Here is a 22,535-nt window from a genome sequence, read left to right on the forward strand (position 1 = left end):
GGGTCTCTCTGGGTCTCACCGGGGGTGCCCCTGTCGCCCCCAGACTCCGGTTCCTGCTGGGGGGGTTTCTATGGGTCCGGGTCTCACTGGGGCGGTTCTGTGGGGTCTCTCTGGGTCCGGGTCTCTCTGGGGGGGTCTGTGGGGTCTCTCGGGGTCCGGGTCTCACCGGGGGTGCCCCTGTCGCCCCCAGACTCCGGTTCCTGCTGGGGGGCCGCCACGGCGAGTTCCGTTTCGTGCCGCCGCCCGGCTACGCGCCCTGCGCCGAGGCGCTGCTGCCCCGGGAGCGGCTGCGGCTGGAGCCGCTGACCGCGTACCGCGGCTCGGCCCCGCCCGGGGCCCGCAGCCTCCTGGGGCCCAGCCGGGCCCTGCCCCACACCGCCTTCACCCCCTGCCCCGTGGACACCTGCCAGGTGCGCGGGGAGGGGGCGTGGAGAGGGGTGGGAGGGGTTTGGGGGGATGGAAGGGGCACTGGGGGGAGTGGGACAGGGTTTAGGGGGCTTTGGGGGGATGGAGGTGGGGTTGGGATAGGGTTTTGGGGGTTTTGGGGGTGGAGATGGGATTGGGACAGGGTTTAGGGGGTTTGGGGGATGGAGGTGGGGTTGGGACAGGGTTTAGGGGGGTTTTGGGGGGATGGAGGTGGGGTTGGGACAGGGTTTTGTGGGGTTTTGGGGAGTTTGGGGGGTTTGGGGGGATGGAGGTGGGGTTGGACAGGGTTTTGGGGGGTTTGGGGGGATGGAGGTGAGGTTGGGATAGGGTTTTGGGGGATTTTGGGGATGGAGATGGGATTGGGACAGGATTTAGGGGGGTTTGGGGGGATGGAGGTGGGGTTGGGACAGGGTTTAGGGGGGTTTTGGGGGGATGGAGGTGGGGTTGGGACAGGGTTTTGTGGGGTTTTGGGGAGTTTGGGGGGTTTGGGGGGATGGAGGTGGGGTTGGGACAGGGTTTTTGGGGGGTTTGGGGGGATGGAGGTGAGGTTGGGATAGGGTTTTGGGGGATTTTGGGGATGGAGATGGGATTGGGACAGGATTTAGGGGGGTTTGGGGGGATGGAGGTGGGGTTGGGACAGGATTTTGGGGGGTTTTGGGGAGTTTGGGGGGTTTGGGGGGATGAAGGTGTGGTTGGGACAGGGTTTAGGGGGGTTTCAGGGGGTTTTGGGGGGCTGGAGGTGGGATTGGGGGAATTGGGATAGGGTTTGGGGGTTTTGGGGGGGTCCAACACCCCCTTTTCCCCCCCCAGATCGTGCTGCCCCCACACCTGGAGCGCATCCGGGAGAAGCTGGCGGAGAACATCCACGAGCTCTGGGCCCTGACCCGCATCGAGCAGGGCTGGACCTACGGGCCTGTGAGTGGGGCACCCCAAAATCCCCCCTGGGCACCCCAAAATCCCCCCGGGAACTCCAAAACCCCCCTGGGGAACCCCAAAATCCCCCCAGGGAACCCCAAAATCCCTCAGGGAACCCCAAAATCCCCCGGGAACCCCAAAATCCCCCCCAGGAACCCCAAAATCCCACCAGGGAACACCAAAATTCCTCAGGGAACCCCAAAATCCCCTCGGAGAACGCCAAAATCCCCCCTCGGCACCCCAAAATCCCCCAGGAACCCCAAAATCCCCCATTTGTTGTCCTTTGGAGGGGTCCCCAGATTGAGGTCCCTTTTTGGGGCTCCCTAAATTGGGGTTGCCCCTTTTTGGATCCCTTTTTGGGGTCCCCCAAGGCCTGGTTCCATTTTGAGGTGATCCCGTGGGGTGCTTTTGGTGGATCCTTTGGGGCTTTCCCTTTTGGGTCCGTTTTTTGGGGGGGTCCCTGGCTGGGCTGGGGGTGGTCCCGGTGGCCAGGAGGTGTTTTTGGGGTGCCCCAGGTCCGGGATGACGTGCAGCGCCTGCACCCCTGTTTGCTGAGCTTCCACAGCCTCCCCGAGCCCGAGCGCGGCTACAACCTCCAGATGTCGGGGGAGACCCTCAAGTAAGGGGGGGACCGGGAAATTTGGGGGTCCCCCACCTCTTTGGGGGACCCCCTGGGAAAGGGGAAGTGGGTTTGGGGAGGAATCACCCCAAAACGGAGTGGGTTTGGGGTCCCCTCTGAGCCTGGGCGTGGTGGGGATGGTTTTGGGGTTCAGACGGTTTTGGGGTCACCCTCACCTCAGACTGGGGGGGCTTGGGGGGGTTTGGGGTTCAGATGGTTTTGGGGTCACCCCTCACCTCAGATTGGGGGGGCTTGGGGGGGTTTGGGGTTCCTCCACTTTGGGGTGTCTCCCCAAAACAGGCTGGGTTTTGGGGTCCCCCCCTCATCCTGAGCCCCCTGGAGCTGGGGGTGCTGGATTTGGGTAGGGGGCCTTTGGGGAGGGGTCGGACATTTGGGGGTGCTGATTTTGGGGTGTCCCCAGGACGCTGCTGGCCCTGGGCTGCCACGTGGGGATGGCGGACGAGAAGGCTGAGGAGAACCTGAAGAAGATCAAACTGCCCAAAACGTGAGTTTGGGGGGGCTGGGAGGGCGTGGGGGGGTCCCAGTTTGGGGGGGTCCCTGAAGGGGATCCCAGTTTGAGGTCCCAGTTTGGGGTCCTTATAAGGAACTCCCAGTTTGGGGGCATCCCGGTCTGGGACGTTGCAGTTTTGGGGTCCTGGAGGAGCTTCTGGGGGGTCCCCATAGAATGAGGGGGTCCCTCAGGTGTGTCCCCCCCATTCTTACCATGTCCAACAGGTCAGGGTTGGGTTGGGACGTCCCAGTTGGGTTGGGACACCCCAGTTTGGACACCATTGAAGAGGTTTGGGGTCTCCACGGGTGGGGGGAGCTCTGGGGGTCCCGGGGTGCCCCAGGGCTCCCTGGGGTGGTCCCACAGGTGCGTCCCCCTCCCCAGGTACACCGTATTCAACAGGACAAGGTTGGGTTGGGTTGGGATGTCCCAGTTGGGTTGGGACGTCCCAGTTGGGTTGGGACGTCCCAGTTTGGACACCATTGAGGAGGTCTGGGGTCCCCACAGGAGGGGGGGGTCCTGGGGGTCCCGGGGTGGTCCCACAGGTGCGTCCCCCTCCCCAGGTACACCATGTCCAACGGGTACAAGCCGGCGCCGCTGGACCTGTCTCACGTGCGGCTCACGCCGGCCCAGCTGACCCTGGTCGATCGCCTGGCCGAGAACGGCCACAACGTCTGGGCTCGGGACAGGGTCCAGCAGGGCTGGACCTACAGCACCACCCAGGTGGGGACCCTGGGGACCCTCTGGGGACCCCCTGGGGACCCCCACCCACTCTCGACCTCCCCAAAAACCCCCCCTTGTCCCCTTGGTGTCACCGCCCTGTGTCCGCATGGCCGTGTCCCCGTGTCCCCACATCCCTGGGGGTGTCCCCCTGTCCCCACACCCCGAGCCTGCTGTCCCCATGTCCCCACAACTCTGGGGGTGTCCCCACACCCCTGAGCCCACTATCCCTGTGTCCCCACACCCCCTGTGGAGGTGTCCCCATGTCCCCACACCCCGAGCCCGCTGTCCCCGTGTCCCCACACCTCTGGGAGTGTCCCCACACCCCCAAGCCCGCTGTCCCCGTGTCCCCACACCTCTGGGGGTGTCCCCAATCCCCCGAGCTCAGTGTACCTGTGTCCCCACACCTCTGGGGGTGTCCCCATGCCCTGAACCCGCTGTCCTCATGTCCCCACACCTCTGGGGGTGTCCCCACACCCCAAGCCCGCTGTCCCCGTGTTCCCGAGCCCGCTGTCCCTGTGTCCCCACACCTCCGGGGGTGTCCCCACACCCCCAAGCCCGCTGTCCCCGTGTCCCCACACCTCTGGGAGTGTCCCCACACCCCCAAGCCTACTGTCCCCGCGTCCCCGAGCCCGCTGTCCCCATGTCCCCGCACCTCTGGGAGTGTCCCCACGCCCCGAGCCCACTGTCCCCATGTCCCCACACCTCCGGGGTTGTCCCCACGCCCCGAGCCCGCTGTCCCCGTGTCCCCACGCCCCGAGCCCGCTGTCCCCGCGTCCCCAGGACATCAAGAACAAGCGGAACCCGCGGCTGGTCCCCTACAACCTGCTGGACGAGGGGACAAAGGCCACCAACCGCGAGAGCCTGTGCCAGGCCGTGCGGACCCTGCTGGGCTACGGCTACAACATCGAGCCCCCCGACCAGGAGACGCGTGAGTGGGGCCGGGGACACGCTGGGGACACGCTGGGGACACGTGGGGAGCTCTCGGTACCTTTTGGGTGCCGTTTTTGGGGCTCTCTGTGGCCTGTTTTGGGCTGCTGACCCCCCCCGTTCTCCCCCAGACTCTCGGGGTGTGCCCTCGGGGGGTCCTGGTGCCCCCCGGCCGTGGGCGTTGGTGCTGTTTGGGTGCCGTTTTTGGGGTTCCATGTCCCATTTCCGGGGTTCCATCCCCGTTTTTGGGGTTCCATGTCCCATTTCCGGGGTTCCATCCCCCGTTTTTGGGGTTCCATGTCCCATTTCTGGGGTTCCATCCCCCGTTTCTGGGGTTCCATCCCCCGTTTTGGGGCTCCATGTCCCGTTTTTGGGTGCTGACCCCCCGTTCCCCCCCAGCCTCGCAGGGTGCGGTCCCCGGGGGTCCCCGCGCCCCGCGGCCGCGGCTGTTCCGGGCGGAGCGGGGCTCTCGGGGTGCCGTTTTTGGGCTCTCTGGGTGCCGTTTTTGGGGCTCCATGTCCCGTTTTTGGGGCTCCATGTCTCATTTTTGGGGCTCCATGTCCCGTTTCTGGGTGCTGACCCCCCGTTCCCCCCCAGCCTCGCAGGGTGCGGTCCCCGGGGGTCCCCGCGCCCCGCGGCCGCGGCTGTTCCGGGCAGAGCGGGGCTCTCGGGGTGCCGTTTTTGGGCTCTCTGGGTGCCGTTTTTGGGGCTCCATGTCTCATTTTTGGGGTTCCATGTCCCCTTTCGGGGTGCTGACCCCCCGTTCCCGCCCAGCCTCGCAGGGTGCGGTCCCCGGGGGTCCCCGCGCCCCCCGGCCGCGGCTGTTCCGGGCGGAGCGGGGCTCTCGGGGTGCCGTTTTTGGGCTCTCTGGGTGCCGTTTTTGGGGCTCCATGTCCCGTTTTTGGGGCTCCATGTCTCATTTTTGGGGCTCCATGTCCCGTTTCTGGGTGCTGACCCCCCGTTCCCCCCCAGCCTCGCAGGGTGCGGTCCCCGGGGGTCCCCGCGCCCCGCGGCCGCGGCTGTTCCGGGCGGAGCGGGGCTCTCGGGGTGCCGTTTTTGGGCTCTCTGGGTGCCGTTTTTGGGGCTCCATGTCCCGTTTTTGGGGCTCCATGTCTCATTTTTGGGGCTCCATGTCCCGTTTCGGGGGTGCTGACCCCCCGTTCCCCCCCAGCCTCGCAGGGTGCGGCTCCCGGGGGTCCCCGCGCCCCCCGGCCGCGGCTGTTCCGGGCGGAGCGGGGCTCTCTGGGTGCCGTTTTTGGGCTCTCTGGGTGCTGGTTTTGGGCTCTCTGGGTGCCGGTTTTGGGGCTCCATGTCCCGTTTCGGGGTGCTGACCCCCCGTTCCCCCCCAGCCTCGCAGGGCGCGGCTCCCGGGGGTCCCCGCGCCCCCCGGCCGCGGCTGTTCCGGGCGGAGCAGAGCTCTCTGGGTGCCGTTTTTGGGGCTCCATGTCTCATTTTTGGGGTTCCATGTCCCATTTCTGGGTGCTGACCCCCCGTTCCCCCCCAGCCTCGCAGGGTGCGGCTCCCGGGGGTCCCCGCGCCCCCCGGCCGCGGCTGTTCCGGGCGGAGCGGGGCTCGGCCGTGCGCAGCGGCCGCTGGTACTTCGAGTTCCAGGCGGTGACGGCCGGCGAGATGCGCGTGGGCTGGGCCCGGCCCGGGCTGCGCCCCGACACCGAGCTGGGCGCCGACGACATGGCCTTCGTGTTCAACGGGCACCGGGTGAGGCGCGGGGACACCCCGAGGGGACGCGGGGGACGCGGGGGACACGGGGGACACGGGGCGGGACACGCAGGGACACTCAGGGACACTTGGGGACACGGGGGACACGGGGCGGGACACGCAGGGACACTCAGGGACACGGGGGACATGTGGGGACACGGGGGACACGGTGGGGGGACAGCCGGGGACACGGGGCGGGACATGCAGAGACACGCAGGGACACGGGGGACACGGGAGGGGGGGGACATGAAGGGACACAGGGGGGGACAGCCAGGGACACAGGGGACACGGCAGGACACGGGGGGGACACGCAGGGACACGCAGGGACATGGGGGACACGGAGGGGACAGCCGGGGACACGGCGGGGACATGAGGGGAACATGGGGGGACATGAAGGGGACACATGGGGACGCTCAGGGACATGTGGGGACGTGTGGGGACACTCAGGGACACGGGGGACACGGGGGGGGGACAGCCGGGGACACGGCGGGGACAGCCAGGGACACTCAGGGACACACAGGGACACTTGGGGACACTCAGGGACACGCAGGGACACGGGGGACACAGGGGACACGGGGGGGGACATGCAGGGACACACAGGGACACTTGGGGACACGCAGGGACACACAGGGACACGGGAGACACGCAGGGACACTCAGGGACACGGGGGACAGCCGGGGACACGGGGGGGGACACTCAGGGACACACAGGGACACTTGGGGACACACAGGGACACGGGGGACACGGGGGGGGGGACATGCAGGGACACACAGGGACACGCAGGGACACACAGGGACACTTGGGGACACGCAGGGACACGGGGGACACGGGGGGGGACATGCAGGGACACACAGGGACACGCAGGGACACGCAGGGACATGGGGGACATGGAGGGGACATGAGGGGAACACAGGGGGACATGAAGGGGACACGTGGGAATGCTCAGGGACACGTGGGGACATGCAGGGACATGTAGGGACAGGTGGGGACATAGGGGCCACATAGGGACACTTGGGGACACTCAGGGACCCCCAGAGTCCATTGGGACATGTGACTCCCCAGTGTCCCCATCACCCCAGGTCCCCCTGGGTCCCACTGTCACCTTCTGTGACCCCCTGGTGACCCCTGTGTCCCCTGGTGACCCCTGGTGACCTCTGTGACCTCCCTGTGACCCCTGTGTCCCCTGGTGACCCCTGTGACCCCTGTGACCCCTGGTGACCTCTGTGACCCCTGTGACCCCCGGTGTCCCCTGGTGACCCCTGGTGACCTCTGTGACCCCTGTGACCCCTGGTGACCCCTGGTGACCCCTGGTGACCCCTGTGACCCCCCCGGTGTCCCCGGTGTCCCCAGGCCCAGCGGTGGCACGTGGGGGGCGAGTCCTTTGGCCGCTCGTGGCAAGCTGGGGACGTGGTGGGTTGCCTGATCGACCTGGGCGAGTGCCACATGAGCTTCACCCTCAACGGGGAGGTGCTGATCGGGGACGGCGGCTCCGAGGTGGCCTTCAGGGACTTCGAGGTGGCCGACGGTGAGGGGGGGCCCGGGCTTGGTGACACCCCCCCCCCCGGTGTCACCTGGGGCTGGGGGAGGAGGGGGAGTGGGTCTGGGGGCTTCAGAATTGGGTCTAGGGGCTTCAGAATTGGGACTGGGGGCACCAGGGGTGGGTCTGGGGGCACCAGGGGTGGGTCTAGAGGCTCTGGGGTGGGTCTGGGGGCTTCAGAATTGGGTCTGGGGGATCCAGGGATGGGTCTGGGGGCTCTGGGGTGGGTCTGGGGGCTTCAGAATTGGGTCTTGGGGATCCAGGGATGGGTCTGGGGGATCCAGGGATGGGTCTGGGGGCTCTGGGGTGGGTCTAGAGGCTCTGGGGTGAGTCTGGGGGCAGCAGAAATGGGTCTGGGGGCTCCAGGAATGTGTCTAGGGGCTCTGGGGGTGGGTCTGGGGTCTCTGGCGTGGGTCTGGGGGTTCCAGGGATGGCTCTGGCGGCACCAAGGGTGGGTCTGGGAACTCTGGGGTGGGTCTGGGGGTCCCAGTTCTGACCCCCCCCGTGCCCCCCCAGGCTTTGTCCCGGTGTGCAGCCTGGGGCTGGGCCAGGAGGGCCACCTGAACCTGGGCCAGGACGTGGGTCTGGGGGCTCCAGGGATGGGTCTGGGGGCTCTGGGGTGGGTCTGGGGACTCTGGGATGGGTGGGGGTCCCGGTTCTGATCCCCCCCCGTGCCCCCCCAGGCTTTGTCCCGGTGTGCAGCCTGGGGCTGGGCCAGGAGGGCCACCTGAACCTGGGCCAGGACGTGGGTCTGGGGGCTCCAGGGATGGGTCTGGGGGCTCTGGGGTGGGTCTGGGGTCCCTGGGGTGGGTGGGGGTCCCGGTTCTGATCCCCCCCCGTGCCCCCCCAGGCTTTGTCCCGGTGTGCAGCCTGGGGCTGGGCCAGGAGGGCCACCTGAACCTGGGCCAGGACGTGGGCACGCTGCGCTACTTCGGCATCTGCGGCCTGCAGGAGGGCTACGAGCCCTTCGCCATCAACATGAAACGGCCCATCGCCCTCTGGTTCAGCCACAGCCTGCCCCAGTTCATCCCAGTGCCCCCCGAGCACCCCCAGCTGGAGGTGAGGGGTCTCTGGGGGGGGGTTTGGGGTCCCCATCGCCCTCTGGTTCAGCCACAGCCTGCCCCAGTTCATCCCAGTGCCCCCCGAGCACCCCCAGCTGGAGGTGAGGGGTGGGGAGGGGTCTCTGGGGGGGGTTTGGGGTGTTAATGGAGTACCTGAAAGTCCCCAAGTGTCCCCAAAACGGGGTGCCACCTATCCCTGGTGTGTGCCCCCCATCCCTTGGGGCACTCTGTCCCAGAGTGTCCCCAAAATGGGGTGAAATGTCCCCAAAACGAGGTGAAGAGTCCCCAAAACGGGGTGAAGTGTTCCCAAAAGGGGTGCCACCCATCTCTGGGGGGTTCCCCATCCCCGAGTGTCCCCCAAACAAGGTGAAGAGTCCCCAAAACGAGGTGAAGTGTCCCCAAAATGGGGTGAAGTGTCCCCAAAATGGGGTGACACCCATCCCCAAGGGGTTCCCTGTCCCTGAGTGTTGCCAAAATGAGGTGAAGAGTCCCCAAAACGGGGTGAAGTGCCCCCAAAACGGGATGAAGTATCCCCAAAATGGGGTGAAATGTCCCCAAAACGGGGTGAAGTGTCCCAAAAACGAAGTGAAGTGCCCCCAAAATGGGGTGAAGTTTCCCCAAAACGAGGTGAAATGTCCCCAAAACAAGGTGAAGAGTCCCCAAAAATGGGGCGAAATGTCCCCAAAACGGGGTGAAGTATCCCCAAAACCGAGTTCCACCCATCCCCGGCGGATCCCCCGCTCCAGCCCGGCCGTGTCCCCGCGGTGCCAGCCCCGGTGCCACCCCCGGTGTCCCCCACGGTGTCCCCCGCGGTGCCAGCCCCGGTGCCACCCCCGGTGTCCCCCGCGGTGCCAGCCCCGGTGCCAGCCGCGGTGACAGCCCCGGTGTCCGCCGCGGTGCCAGCCCCGATGTCCCCCGCGGTATCCCCCCGGTGTCCCCCCGGTGCCAGCCCCGGTGTCCCCCCGGTGTCCCCCCGGTGTCCCCCCGGTGCCAGCCGCGGTGCCAGCCCCGGTGTCCCCCGCGGTGTCCCCGCAGGTGACCCGCCTGGACGGCACCGTGGACACCCCTCCGTGCCTGCGGCTGTCGCACCGCAGCTCCGGGACCCCCGCGGCGCCCCCCGAGCTGCTGTTCCTGCGCCTCAGCCTGCCGGTGCAGTTCCACCCCACCTTCCGCTGCACCCCCGGGACCACCCCCCTGCCGCAGGCGCCCCCCCCGGAGCCCCCCGAGGATGCGGCGGCCGAGCCCCTGTCCGAGTTCGAGCGGCTGCGGCGCTCGGCCGGGCCCCGCAGCGCCGAGGGCGACGAGGGCGCCGAGAAGGGACCCCCGGGGGGAGCCCCCGGGGCCGCCCCCCGGGAACCGCCCCGCGGCGAGAACGAGAAGGACGCGACCACCGAGAAGAGCAAGACCAGGAGGGGGTGCGTGGGGTGGGGGGCGGCAGAGGGGGGTGGGGGGGCCCCAATAACCTGCTGGGGGGGTCCCCAATAACCCTGAGGGGCAGCAAAAGGGGGTGGGGGCCACTGCTGGGGGTCCCCAATGACCCTGAGGGGCAGCAAAAGGGGGTGCGTGGGGTGGGGGGCGGCAGAGGGGGGTGGGGGCCACTGCTGGGGGTCCCCAATGACCCTGAGGGGGGTGTGTGGGGTGGGAGGCACCAAAAGGGGGTGGGGGCCACTGCTGGGGGGTCCCCAATAACCACGAGGGTCACCAAAAGGGCGTGGGTGGGTGGGGCTGTGGGGTCCCTGAGGGGTCCCCAATCCCTGAGGGTCCCCAAAAAGGGAGTGGCAGCCACTGCTGGGGGGTCCCCAATCCCTGAGGGTCCCCAAAAAGGGGATGACACCCATCCCTGGGGGGGTCCCTGAGCATCCCCACTGTAGGGGGTTCCCTGGATGTTGGGGGTTCCGTGGATGTTGGGGGGTCCCTGGGGGTCCCTGAGGGTCCCCAGAGTGGGGTGACCCCCCCGGTGCCCCCCCAGGTTCCTGTTCAAGGGCCGCAAGACGCCGTTCACGCCCCCCCCGGCGCCCCCTCCCGTGCCCCGGCTGGAGGAGGACGTGGTGCCCGACGAGCGCGACGACCCCGAGGTCATCATGAACACCACCACGGTATGGCACCCCAAAAACCCCCAAAACCCCCCAAAATCCCCCAAAATCCCCCAAACCCTGAGGTCATCATGAACACCACCACGGTATGGGACCCCAAAAACCCCCAAAACCCCCCAAAATGCCCCAAAATCCCCCAAAGCCCGAGGTCATCATGAACACCACCACGGTATGGCACCCCAAAAACCCCCAAAACCCCCCAAAATCCCCCAAACCCCCCAAAATCCCCCAAAGCCCGAGGTCATCATGAACACCACCACGGTATGGCACCCCAAAAAACCCCAAAACCCCCCAAAATCCCCCAAAATCCCCCAAAGCCCGAGGTCATCATGAACACCACCACGGTATGGGACCCCCAAAATCCCCCAAACCCCCCAAAATCCCCCAAAGCCCGAGGTCATCATGAACACCACCACGGTATGGGACCCCAAAAACCCCCAAAATCCCCCAAAATCCCCCAAACCCTGAGGTCATCATGAACACCACCACGGTATGGGACCCCCGGGACCCCCCCAGAACACCCTGTCCCCGTGTCCCCTGACCCTGTGGCTGTCCCTGACTGTGTCCCCTGTCCCCTGTCCCTGTCCCCATGTCCCCTGTCCCCATGTCCCTGTGGCTGTCCTTGTCCCTGTCCCTGTCCCCATGTCCCTGTCCCCGTGTCCCCATGTCCCTGAGGCTGTCCCTGACACTGTCCCCTGTCCCTGTGGCTGTCCCTGACTGTGTCCCCTGTCCCCTGTCCCCTGTCCCCATGTCCCTGTCCCCGTGTCCCCATGTCCCTGAGGCTGTCCCTGACACTGTCCCCATGTCCCTGTCCCCAGTACTACTACTCGGTGCGGCTGTTTGCGGGGCAGGAGCCGGGCAGTGCCTGGGTGGGCTGGGTCACCCCCCACTTCCACCAGCACGACCCCGACTTCGAGCTGGGCCGCGTGCGCAGCGTCACCGTCACCATGGGCGACGACCGCGGCAACGTGCACGACAGGTACCCCCAGGGAGCCCGGGGCACCCCAAAGACACCCCAAAACGGACCCCAAAGGGACCCCGAAAGGGACCCCAAAAGGGACCCCGAAGAGACCCCAAATGGGACCCCAAAGAGACCCCAAATGGGACCCCAAAAGGGACCCCGAAGAGACCCCAAAAGGGACCCCAAAAGGGACCCCGAAGAGACCCCAAAAGGGACCCCAAAGACACCCCAAACCGGACCCCAAAGGGACCCCAAATGGAACCCCAAAGGGACCCCAAAATGGACCCCAAAGGGACCCCAAAAGGGACCCCAAAGAGACCCCAAACCGGACCCCAAAGGGACCCCGAAAGGGACCCCAAAGATACCCCAAACTGGACCCCAAAGACACCCCAAAACGGACCCCAAAAGGGACCCCAAAATGGACCCCAAAGACACCCCAAATGGGACCCCAAACCGGACCCCAAACCGGACCCCAAAGACACCACAGAGACACCCCAAACGGGACCCGAAATGGGACCCTAAAGACACTCCAAACAGGACCCCAAAGAGACCCCAAAATGGGACCCCAAAGGGACCCCAAAAGGGACCCCTAAATGTGATCCTAAAGAAACCCCAAATGGGACCCCAAAGAGACCCCAAATGGCACCCCAAATGGGGCAACTGTCCCATGGTGTTGGGGTTTTTTTGGAGGGTTTTGGGGGGTTTTGGGGGGTCTCACCCCGTTTTTCCCCCCAGCATCAAGCGCAGCAACTGCTACGTGGTGTGGGGGTTAAGTAGGGGAGGGGTCCATGGTCTGGGGGTATTTTGGGGGGGGGTCTCACCCCGTTTTTCCCCCCAGCATCAAGCGCAGCAACTGCTACATGGTGTGGGGGGGGGAGTTTGCGACCCCCACCCAGCAGGCGCGGGTGTCCCACACCGACCTGGTCATCGGCTGCCTGGTGGACCTGGCCACGGGGCTCATGACCTTCACGGCCAACGGCAAAGAGATCAACACCTTCTTCCAGGTGAGCTGGAACCCCCCCCCCCCCCCCCCCCCTCCCCCAGGTGAGGTTTGGGGGTCCCAGCCCACCCCGGGGGTCTCACAGCAGCGCCGTCCCCGCAGGTGGAGCCCAACACCAAACTGTTCCCGGCGGTGTTCGTGCAGCCCACCACCCAAAACGTGCTCCAGTTCGAGCTGGGCAAGCTCAAGGTGAGGACTGGGACCCCCACCAGGTGGGTGGTGGGGTATGGGAACCCCGAGACCCCCCAAAAATCCCCCGAAAACCCCCAGGTCATCATCAACACCACCACGGTACGGGATCCCCCGAGACCCCCCCAAAAACCCCCCAAAACCCCCGGGTCACCATGAACACCACCATAGTATGGGACCCCCGAGACCCCCCCAAAAACCCCCCAAAACCCCCAGGTCACCATGAACACCACCATAGTATGGGACCCCCGAGACCCCCCAAAACGCCCCAAAATCCCCAGGTCACCATGAACACCACCATGGAATGGGACCCCTGAGACCCCCCCAAAACCCCCCAAAACCCCCAGGTCACAATGAACACCACCATGGTATGGGACCCCTGAGACCTCTCCAAAACCCCCAGGTCACCATGAACACCACCATGGAATGGGACCCCTGAGACCCCCCCAAAACCCCCCAAAACCCCCAGGTCACCATGAACACCACCATGGAACGGGACCCCTGAGACCCCCCCAAAAACCCCCAAAACCCCCAGGTCACCATGAACACCACCATGGCACAGGACCCCTGAGACCCCCCCCCAAAACGCCCCAAAATCCCCAGGTCACCATGAACACCACCATGGTATGGGAACCCCCGAGACCCCCCCAAAACCCCCCACCCACACCCTAAACACCCCCTCCTGCACCCCAAAACCCCCCCAAAACCCGAGGTCCTCCTGGGGGGCGGGGTTGTTGGGGGTGGGTGAGGAGGAACTGGGAGCACTGGTGAGGTGGTGGCGGGGCTGCGAGGCGGAGCAGGGAGGGCTTGGGGCAGATCTTCGGGGTCTGCAGGGTGACCCAAGAGCAACGTGGTGCCGGGGGGCCTCCGGGGGTCCCCCTGACACCCCCGTGTCGCCCCCCCTCCCCCCCAGAACATCATGCCCATCTCGGCGGCCATGTTCAGCAGCGAGCGGCAGAACCCGGCCCCGCAGTGCCCGCCCCGGCTGGTCATCCAGCAGCTGACCCCGGTCACCTGGAGCCGCATGCCCACCCAGTACCTGGCCGTGGAGAGCGCCCGGCTGGGCGAGCGCCAGGGCTGGGCCGTGGAGTGCTCCGAGCCCCTGCAGATGATGGCCCTGCACATCCCCGAGGAGGACAGGTGGGGACCCCCCGGGACACCCCCAGCCTTGTGGGGATCTGATCTCAGAGATCCCATCCCCAGGACACTCGCCCCAAAAGTCCCAGCCCCAGGAGATCGTGGGGTCCCATCCAAAAGTCCCAGCCCCAGGAGAGCTTGGGGTCCCATCCCAGGGGGACATGGGGTTCTCTCCCCTGGGGTCCCATCCCAGGGGGACATGGGGTCCTTTCCCCTGGGGTCTCACCCCAAAAGTCCCAGCCCCAGGAGAGCTTGGGGTTCCATCCCAAAAGTCCCAGGAGAGCTTGGGGTTCCATCCCAGGGGGACATGGGGTCCTGTTCCCACAGGGTCTGATCTCAGAGATCCCATCCCCAGGACACTCATCCCAGGGGTCCCAGCCCCAGGAGGGCTTGGGGTTCCATCCCAAAAATCCCAGCCCCAGAAGAGCTTGGGGTTCCATCCCAGGGGGACATGGGGTCCTTTCCCCTGGGGTCTCACCCCAGAAGTCCCATCCCCAAGAGAGCTTGGGGTCCCATCCCAGGGGGACATGGGGTTCACTCCCCTGGGGTACCATCCCAAAAGTCCCAACCCCAGGAGATCGTGGGGTCCCATCCCAAAAGTTCCAGCCCCAGAAGAGCTTGGGGTTCCATCCCAGAGGGTCATGGGGTGCTCTCCCCTGGGGTCTCATCCCAGGGGGACATGGGGTCCTGTCCCATGGGATCTCATCTCAGAGATCCCATCCCCAGGACACTCACCCCAAAAGTCCCAGCCCCAGGAGACCTTGGGTTTCCATCCCAGGGGGACATGGGGTCCTGTCCCCTTGGGGTCTCATCTCAGAGATCCCATCTCAAGGACACTCACCCCAAAAGTGACGTCCCTAGGAGATCGTGGGGTCTCACCCCAAAAGTCCCATCCCCAGGAGACCTTGTGCTCCCATCCCAGGGGTCCCACCCCATGTCCCCCTACCCCAAACCCCATTTCCCACCCTCCCAGGGGTCCCACCCCGTGTCCCCCCATTCCCTGTCCCCCCAGGGGTCCCACCCCGTGTCCCCCCATTCCCTGTCCCCCCAGGGGTCCCACCCCACGCGCCCCCCACCCTGACCCCCATTTCCCCGCAGGTGCATCGACATCCTGGAGCTGTGGGAGCGCGAGGATCTGCTGCAGTTCCAGTGCCACACGCTGCGGCTCTACTGCGCCGTGTGCGCGCTGGGCAACAACCGCGTGGCCCACGCCCTCTGCAGCCACGTGGACCAGGCCCAGCTGCTCTTCGCCATCGAGAGCCCCGAGCTGCCGGGACCCCTGCGGGCCGGCTACTACGACCTGCTGCTAGCCATGCACCTGGACGCGGCGCAGCGCGCCCGCTCCTCCATGAGCGCCGAGTTCATCGTGCCCATCACCGAGGCCACGCGCGCCATCGCGCTCTTCCCCGACGGCGGGCGCTGCCCGGGACCCCCGGGCGTGGGGCCCAGCGCCTGCCTGAGACCCCAGCCCCATTTCTCGGAGCCGTGCTTCATCCGCGCGGCGGGCGGCGGCGGGCGGGCGCCGCTCAGCCCGGCCATCCCGCTGGACGAGCTGGGCGCCAAGGCCATGCGCATGCTGGCCGAGGCGGTGGCCGGCGGGGGTCCCCACGCCCGGGACCCCGTGGGGGGCAGCGTGGAGTTCCAGTTGGTGCCGGTGCTCAAACTGGTGTCGGCGCTGCTGGCGGTGGGAGCGCTGGGGGACGGCGACGTGCGCCGCGTGCTCCGCATGATCGAGCCCCGCGTCTTCGGGGACGCGCGCGGGGACGGCGAGGGACGGCGGGAGGAAGGGGAGCAGGAGGAGGAGGAGGAGGAGGAGGAAGGGGTGAAGGCCATCGAGGCTGGCGAGGAGGAAGAGGAGGAGGATGAGGAGGCGAGGAGGAAAAAGGCCATGGAGGCTGGAGAGCTGGAGGAGGAGGAGGAGGAGGAGGAGGAGGAGGAGGAGGAAGAAGAAGTGAGGAGGAGGAAGGCCATCGAGGCTGGAGAGCTGCAGGAGGAGGAGGAGGATGAGGAGGAGGCCAGGAGGACGAAGGCCATTGAGGCTGGGGAGGTGCAGGAGGAGGAGGAGGAGGAGAAGGAGGAAGAGCTGGAGGAGGGGCTGCTGCAGATGAAGCTGCCGGAGTCGGTCAAGCTGCAGGTGAGGGAGGGGCTGCGGGGGGACAGGCATGGGGGTCGTGTCCCCTCGCTGTCCCCTCTCCGTGTCCACCTCATGTCCCCTCCCTGGGCTCTCCTTCCCGGTGTCCTTGTCCCCTCCCCGGGGTCCCCATCTCCAGTCCCCAGCGATGTCCTGGGGCCCCCAGTCCCCATCCCCACGGTGTCCCCCATGTCCCCTGTGTCCCCAATGCCCCCGTGTCCGCAATGTCCTTGATGTCCCTGATGTCCCCAGTGTCCCTGATGTCCCTGATGTCCCTGATGTCCCCGTGTCCCCAATGTCCCTGATGTCCCCGATGTCCCTGATGTCCCCAATGTCCCCGTGTCCCCAATGTCCCTGATGTCCCCAGTGTCCCCGTGTCCCTGATATCCCTGATGTCCCCGATGTCCCTGATGTCCCCGTGTCCCCAATGTCCCTGATGTCCCCGATGTCCCTGTGTCCCTGATGTCCCTGATGTCCCCGTTGTCCCCGTTGTCACTGATGTCCCCAATGTCCCCATGTCCCTGTTGTCCCTGATGTCCCTGATGTCCCTGATGTCCCCGTGTCCCCAATGTCCCTGATGTCCCCGATGTCCCCGTGTCCCTGATGTCCCTGATGTCCCCGCTGTCCCCAGTGTCCCTGATGTCCCCGATGTCCCCGTGTCCCCGCAGATGTGCCACCTGCTGCAGCACCTGTGCGAGCGGGAGCTGCAGCACCGCGTGGAGGCCATCGTGGCCTTCTCGGAGCGCCACGTGCAGCGGCTGCAGCGGGACCAGCGGCGCCGCTACGGCCGCCTGATGCGGGCACTGACCATGTCGGCCGCAGAGACCGCCCGGCGCACCCGCGAGTTCCGCTCGCCCCCGCAGGAGCAGGTGGGGACAGCACGGGGACAGCGTGGGGACAGCGCGGGGACAGCATGGGGACAGAGTGGGGACAGAGCAGGGACAGCGTGGGGATAGCGTGGAGATAGCATGGGGACAGAACGGGGACAGAGCAGGGACAGCACAGGGACGGGATGGAGACAGGATGGGAACAGCGTGGGGACAGCGTGGGGACAGGATGGGGACAGTGCGGGGACAGGGCAGGGACAGCCCTGGGGACACTGCAGGGACACACAGGGATGGCATGGGGACACCCCTGGGGACACAGCCTTGGGTAGGAGAACAGGGATGTCCTGCCATGTCTCCATGTCCCCGTGTCCCCATGTCCCTGTGCCCTGCCATGTCCCCATGTCCCCGTGTCCCCGTGTCCCCGTGTCCCCAGATCAACATGCTGACGCAGTACAAGGGGGGGGCCGAGGATGAGGAGTGTCCGGTGCCTGGGGACATCCGGGACGAGCTGCTGGACTTCCACAATGACCTGCTGGCCCACTGCGGTGAGGGGGGGACAGGGACACCCCCCGGGCTTGGGGACATCCCCCCGGGCTTGGGGACATCCCCCCGGGCTTGGGGACATCCCCCTGGGCTTGGGGACATCCCCCTGGGCTTGGGGACATCCCTCTGGGCTTGGGGACACCCCCGGGCTTGGGGACATCCTCCTGGGCTTGGGGACGTCCTCCTGGGTTTGGGGACACCCCCTGGGTTTGGGGACACCCCCTGGGCTTGGGGTCACCCCTGGGTTTGGGGCACCCCCTGGGTTTGGGGACACCCCCTGGGCTTGGGGACACCCCCTGAGCATGGGGACACCCCCAGGGGAACTGGGATCTCCCCAGTGGAACTGGGACCCCCATTCTGGGACCCCAGAGACCCCCGGGAGCACAGGGACTCCATCCAAGGACCCTGAGACCCCCCCCCTTGGGGACACGGGGACACAGGGACGCCCCCTGTGACACCCCCCCCCCCCCCCCCGTGTCCCCCAGGCGTCGAGCTGACGGAGGAGGAAGAGGAGGAGGAGGAGGAGACGTCGCTGCGGCAGCGGCTGCTGGGGCTGGTGCAGAAGGTGGTGGGGGTCCGGGGCCCCCCCAAGGAGGAGGAGACCCCCCCCGAGGAGCCCCCGGTGCCCAGTAAGGAGGGGACAGGGCGGTGGGGACAGGGACACTCAGCTGTGTCCAGGACACGGCCAAGGTGGCATCAGGGTGACACACGAGGTGTCCCCAGGGAGTTGGCCAAGGTGTCACCAAGAAGTTGGCCAAGGTGTCCCCAAGAAGTTGGCCAAGGTGTCCCCAAGGAGCTGGCTAAGGTGTCCCCAAGGAGCTGGCTAAGGGGTCCCCAAGGTGCCAACCAAGATGTCACCGGGACACAGCCAACCTGTCCCCAGGGTGCTGGCCAAGATGTCCCCAAGGTGGCAACGCTGCAGGAGCTGATCCGGCAGACCTGGGCACAGGAGTCACTGTGTCCCCAATGTCCCCAATGTCCCCAATGTCCCCAATGTCCCCAATATCCGAAATGTCCCCAATGTCCCTGCTATCCCCAATGTCCCCAGTGTCCCCAATGTCCCCAATGTCCCCAATGTCCCCAATGTCCCCAATATCCGAAATGTCCCCAATGTCCCTGCTATCCCCAATGTCCCCAGTGTCCCCAATGTCCCTGCTGTCCCCCTGTCCCCAGGCACGCTGCAGGAGCTGATCTCGCAGACCATGGTGCACTGGGCCCAGGAGTCACTGTGTCCCCAGTGTCCCCAGTGTCCCCAATGTCCCCAGTGTCCCCAATGTCCCCGCTATCCCCAATGTCCCCAATGTCCCCAGTGTCCCCAGTGTCCCCAATGTCCCCAGTGTCCCCAGTGTCCCCAGTGTCCCCGTCTGTCCCCAATGGCAGGCATGCTGCAGGAGCTGATCTCGCAGACCATGGTGCACTGGGCCCAGGAGTCACTGTGTCCCCAGTGTCCCCAATGTCCCCAATGTCCCCAATATCCCCAATGTCCCCAATGTCCCCAATGTCCCCACTATCCCCAATGTCCCCAATGTCCCCACTATCCCCAATGTCCCCAATGTCCCCAGTGTCCCCAATGTCCCCAGTGTCCCCAATGTCCCCGCTATCCCCAATGTCCCCAATGTCCCCAATATCCCCAGTGTCCCCAATGTCCCCAATATCCCCAATGTCCCCAGTGTCCCCAGTGTCCCCGTCTGTCCCCAATGGCAGGCACGCTGCAGGAGCTGATCTCGCAGACCATGGTGCACTGGGCCCAGGAGTCGTTCATCCAGAGCCCGGCGCTGGTGCGCGCCATGTTCAGCCTGCTGCACCGGCAGTACGACGCGCTGGGCGAGCTGGGCCGGGCCCTGCCCAAGGCTTACGCCATCAGCGCCACCTCGGTGCCCGACACCACGGCCCTGCTCGAGTGCCTGGGCCAGATCCGCTCGCTGCTCATCGTGCAGATGGGCCCCGAGGAGGAGAACCTCATGATCCAGAGCATCGGGTGCGTGCGACTCTCTGTGGCACCCTGTGGCACCCTGTGTCCCTCTGTGTCCTGTCTGTGTCCCTCTGTGTCCTCCTTGTGTCCTTCTGTGTCACCCTGTGTCCTCCTTGTGTCCTTCTGTGTCACCCTGTGTCACCCTGTGTCCACTCTGGGACTCTCTGTGTCTGCCTGTGTCCTTCTGTATCCTCCTGTGTCCTCCTTGTGTCCTGTCTGTGTCACCCTGTGTCCACTCTGGGTCACCCTGGGTCACCCTGTGTCCCTCTGTGTCCCGTCTGTGTCCCTCTGTGTCCTCCTTGTGTCCTTCTGTGTCACCCTGTGTCTGCTCTGGGACTCCCTGTGTCTGCCTGTGTCCTTTCTGTGTCCCCCTGTGTCCTTCTGTGTCCTCTTGTGTCACCCTGTGTCCCCCTGTGTCCCCTTGTGTCCTTTCTGTGTTCCTGTGTCCTCTTGTGTCACCCTGTGTCCCCATCCAGTCACCCCCCATCCCTATCCAGCACCCTGAGAACCCCCATAACCCCCCAGACCCCCCAAATCTGCCCCTGATCACCTCATAACCCCCCAAACCCCCCAAATCTGCCCCTGATCACCTCATAACCCCCCCAGACCCCCCAAATCTGCCCCTGAGCACCCCCTAACCCCCCCAAACCCCCAAATCTGCCCCTGATCACTTCATAACCCCCCCAGACCCCCCAAATCTGCCCCTGAGCGCCCCCTAACCCCCTCCCAGCCCCCCAGATCGGTGACCCCCCCGTGCCCCCCCAGGAACATCATGAACAACAAGGTGTTCTACCAGCACCCCAAATCCCACCTGAACACCCCATAACCCCCCCAAACCTGCCCCTGATCACCTCATAACCCCCCCAGACCCCCCAAATCTGCCCCTGAGCACCCCATAACCCCCTCCCAGCCCCCCAGATCGGTGACCCCCCCGTGCCCCCCCAGGAACATCATGAACAACAAGGTGTTCTACCAGCACCCCAACCTGATGCGGGCTCTGGGCATGCACGAGACCGTGATGCAGGTGATGGTCAGCGTGCTGGGCGGCGGCGAGTCCAAGGTGAGCCCCCCCACCCCCGGGTGCCCCCCCTAGGGACCCCCCCGGAGCTCCCCTGACCCCCCCGGTGCCCCCAGGAGATCCGCTTCCCCAAGATGGTGACCAACTGCTGCCGCTTCCTCTGCTACTTCTGCCGCATCAGCCGCCAGAACCAGCGCTCCATGTTCGACCACCTGGGCTACCTGCTGGAGAACAGCGGCATCGGGCTGGGTGAGACACCCCAAAACCCTCCCGGGACCCCCCCGTGTCCCCAGTGCCACCCCTGTGTCCCCAGTGTCACCCCCATGCCCTCCCCGCCATCGCCTGTCCCCTTCCTGCCACCCCCACCTGGGCTGGAGAACAGCGGCATCGGGCTGGGTGAGACCCCCTGGGCACCTCTGGGACCCCCCCCGTGTCCCCAGTGCCACCCCCGTGTCCCCAGTGCCACCCCTATGTCCCCTCTGTGTCACCCCCATGCCCTCCCTGCCACCCTCACCTGGGCTACCTGCTGGAGAACAGCGGCATCGGGCTGGGTGAGACACCCCTGTCCCCTCCCGGGACCCCCCGTGTCCCCAGTGCCACCCCTGTCCCCTCCCGGGACCCCCCCGTGTCCCCAGTGCCACCCCCATGTCCCCAGTGCCACCCCCGTGTCCCCTCTGTGTCACCCCCATGCCCTCCCTGCCCCCCTCACCTGGGCTACCTGCTGGAGAACAGTGGCATCGGGCTGGATGAGACACCCCAAAACCCTCCCGGGACCCCCCCCGTGTCCCCAGTGCCACCCCCATGTCCCCAGTGCCACCCCCATGTTGCCATTGCCACCCCCGTGTCCCCAGTGCCACCCCCCTGTCCCCTCCCTGCCACCCCCACCTGGGCTCTCACCACCCCCAGGTACTCCCTGCCACCCCTCCTTGTCACCTCTGTCCCCTCCAGTCCTCTTGGGGGGTCCTTTAGGATACCTTTGGGGGGGTCTCTCTGCCCCCCCCCCGGTGTCCCCTGATGTCCCCGTTGTCCCCAAGGCATGCAGGGCTCCACCCCCCTGGACGTGGCGGCCGCGTCCGTCATCGACAACAACGAGCTGGCGCTGGCCCTCAAGGAGCAGGACCTGGAGAAGGTGGGGACAGCCCCGTGTCCCCCCGTGTCCCCCCATGTCCCCTGATGTCCCCTAATGTCCCCCAGTGTCCCCCAGTGTCCCCTGGGGCAGGTGGTGACCTACCTGGCGAGCTGCAGAGCTGCCTGGTGCTGCTGTACCCCAAAACTCTCAGTGTCTCCCATGTCCCCCGGTGTCCCCCCGTGTCCCCTGATGTCCCCTGATGTCCCCCAGTGTCCCCTGATGTCCCCCGGTGTCCCTCGGTGTCCCCTGAGGCAGGTGGTGACCTACCTGGCGAGCTGCAGAGCTGCCTGGTGCTGCTGTACCCCAAAACTCTCTGTGTCTCCCGTGTCCCCCTGTGTCCCCCATGTCCCCCTGATGTCCCCCAGTGTCCCCTGATGTCCCCCGGTGTCCCCTGGGGCAGGTGGTGACCTACCTGGCGAGCTGTGGGCTGCAGAGCTGCCCCATGCTGCTGGCCAAGGGCTACCCCGACATCGGCTGGAACCCCTGCGGGGGGGAGAAGTACCTGGACTTCCTGCGCTTCGCCGTCTTCGTCAACGGTGAGAGACCCCCGGTGTCCCCAGGTGTCCCCCAGGTGTCCCCCAGGTGTCCCCAGGTCCCCTCAAAGGGGTCCCCGTGTCCCCCCAGTGCCCCCGTGGCAGCACTGCCTCGGCTTCCTGTGCTTTGCTATTTTTGTCACTGGTGAGAGACCCCCAGGTGTCCCTCAGGTGTCCCCCAGGTGTCCCCCAGGTGTCCCCCAGGTGTCCCTCAGGTGTCCCCCAGGTGTCCCTTTTAGGGGTCCCTGTGACTTTTGGGGTCCCGTTCCCCAGGGGAGAGCGTGGAGGAGAACCCAACTGGAGGTTCCCACTTGGGTTCTCCGGGACTCCCTGTGCTGGGGGTTTCGGGGTTCCCTGCTTTAGGGGGTTTTAGGGGTTTTAGGGGTTCTGTGAGTCCATGTTTCGGGAATTCTGGGGTGTCCCTGTGACTTTTGGGGTCGCGTTGCCCAGGGGAGAGCGTGGAGGAGAACGCCAACGTGGTGGTGCGGCTGCTGATCCGGGACTCCCTTTTTTGGGGGTTTTAGGGATTTTTTGGGTCCATGTTTTGGGAATTCTGGGGTGTCCCTGTGA

At 66.2% G+C, this 22,535-nt stretch overlaps 1 protein-coding gene across 1 annotated transcript in view; it reads left to right on the top strand.

The window, feature by feature from the left end:
• Positions 1 to 22,535, top strand: part of RYR1 (ryanodine receptor 1) — an 89,666-nt gene that overhangs the window by 22,026 nt on the left and 45,105 nt on the right. Inside the window, 21 exon segments of the mRNA XM_053968499.1 lie at positions 3,972 to 4,119; positions 5,623 to 5,834; positions 7,185 to 7,359; positions 8,222 to 8,430; positions 9,468 to 9,847; positions 10,402 to 10,528; positions 11,344 to 11,504; positions 12,325 to 12,490; positions 12,589 to 12,675; positions 13,589 to 13,815; positions 14,911 to 15,634; positions 15,722 to 15,763; positions 15,797 to 15,946; positions 16,612 to 16,812; positions 17,204 to 17,315; positions 17,799 to 17,942; positions 19,018 to 19,291; positions 20,231 to 20,345; positions 20,420 to 20,552; positions 21,338 to 21,432; positions 21,833 to 21,968. Coding sequence (XP_053824474.1) covers positions 3,972 to 4,119; positions 5,623 to 5,834; positions 7,185 to 7,359; positions 8,222 to 8,430; positions 9,468 to 9,847; positions 10,402 to 10,528; positions 11,344 to 11,504; positions 12,325 to 12,490; positions 12,589 to 12,675; positions 13,589 to 13,815; positions 14,911 to 15,634; positions 15,722 to 15,763; positions 15,797 to 15,946; positions 16,612 to 16,812; positions 17,204 to 17,315; positions 17,799 to 17,942; positions 19,018 to 19,291; positions 20,231 to 20,345; positions 20,420 to 20,552; positions 21,338 to 21,432; positions 21,833 to 21,968 — 4,018 coding nt within the window.

The sequence above is a fragment of the Vidua chalybeata genome, chromosome 35 (genome assembly GCF_026979565.1).
Source record: "Vidua chalybeata isolate OUT-0048 chromosome 35, bVidCha1 merged haplotype, whole genome shotgun sequence".
NCBI lineage: Eukaryota > Metazoa > Chordata > Aves > Passeriformes > Viduidae > Vidua > Vidua chalybeata.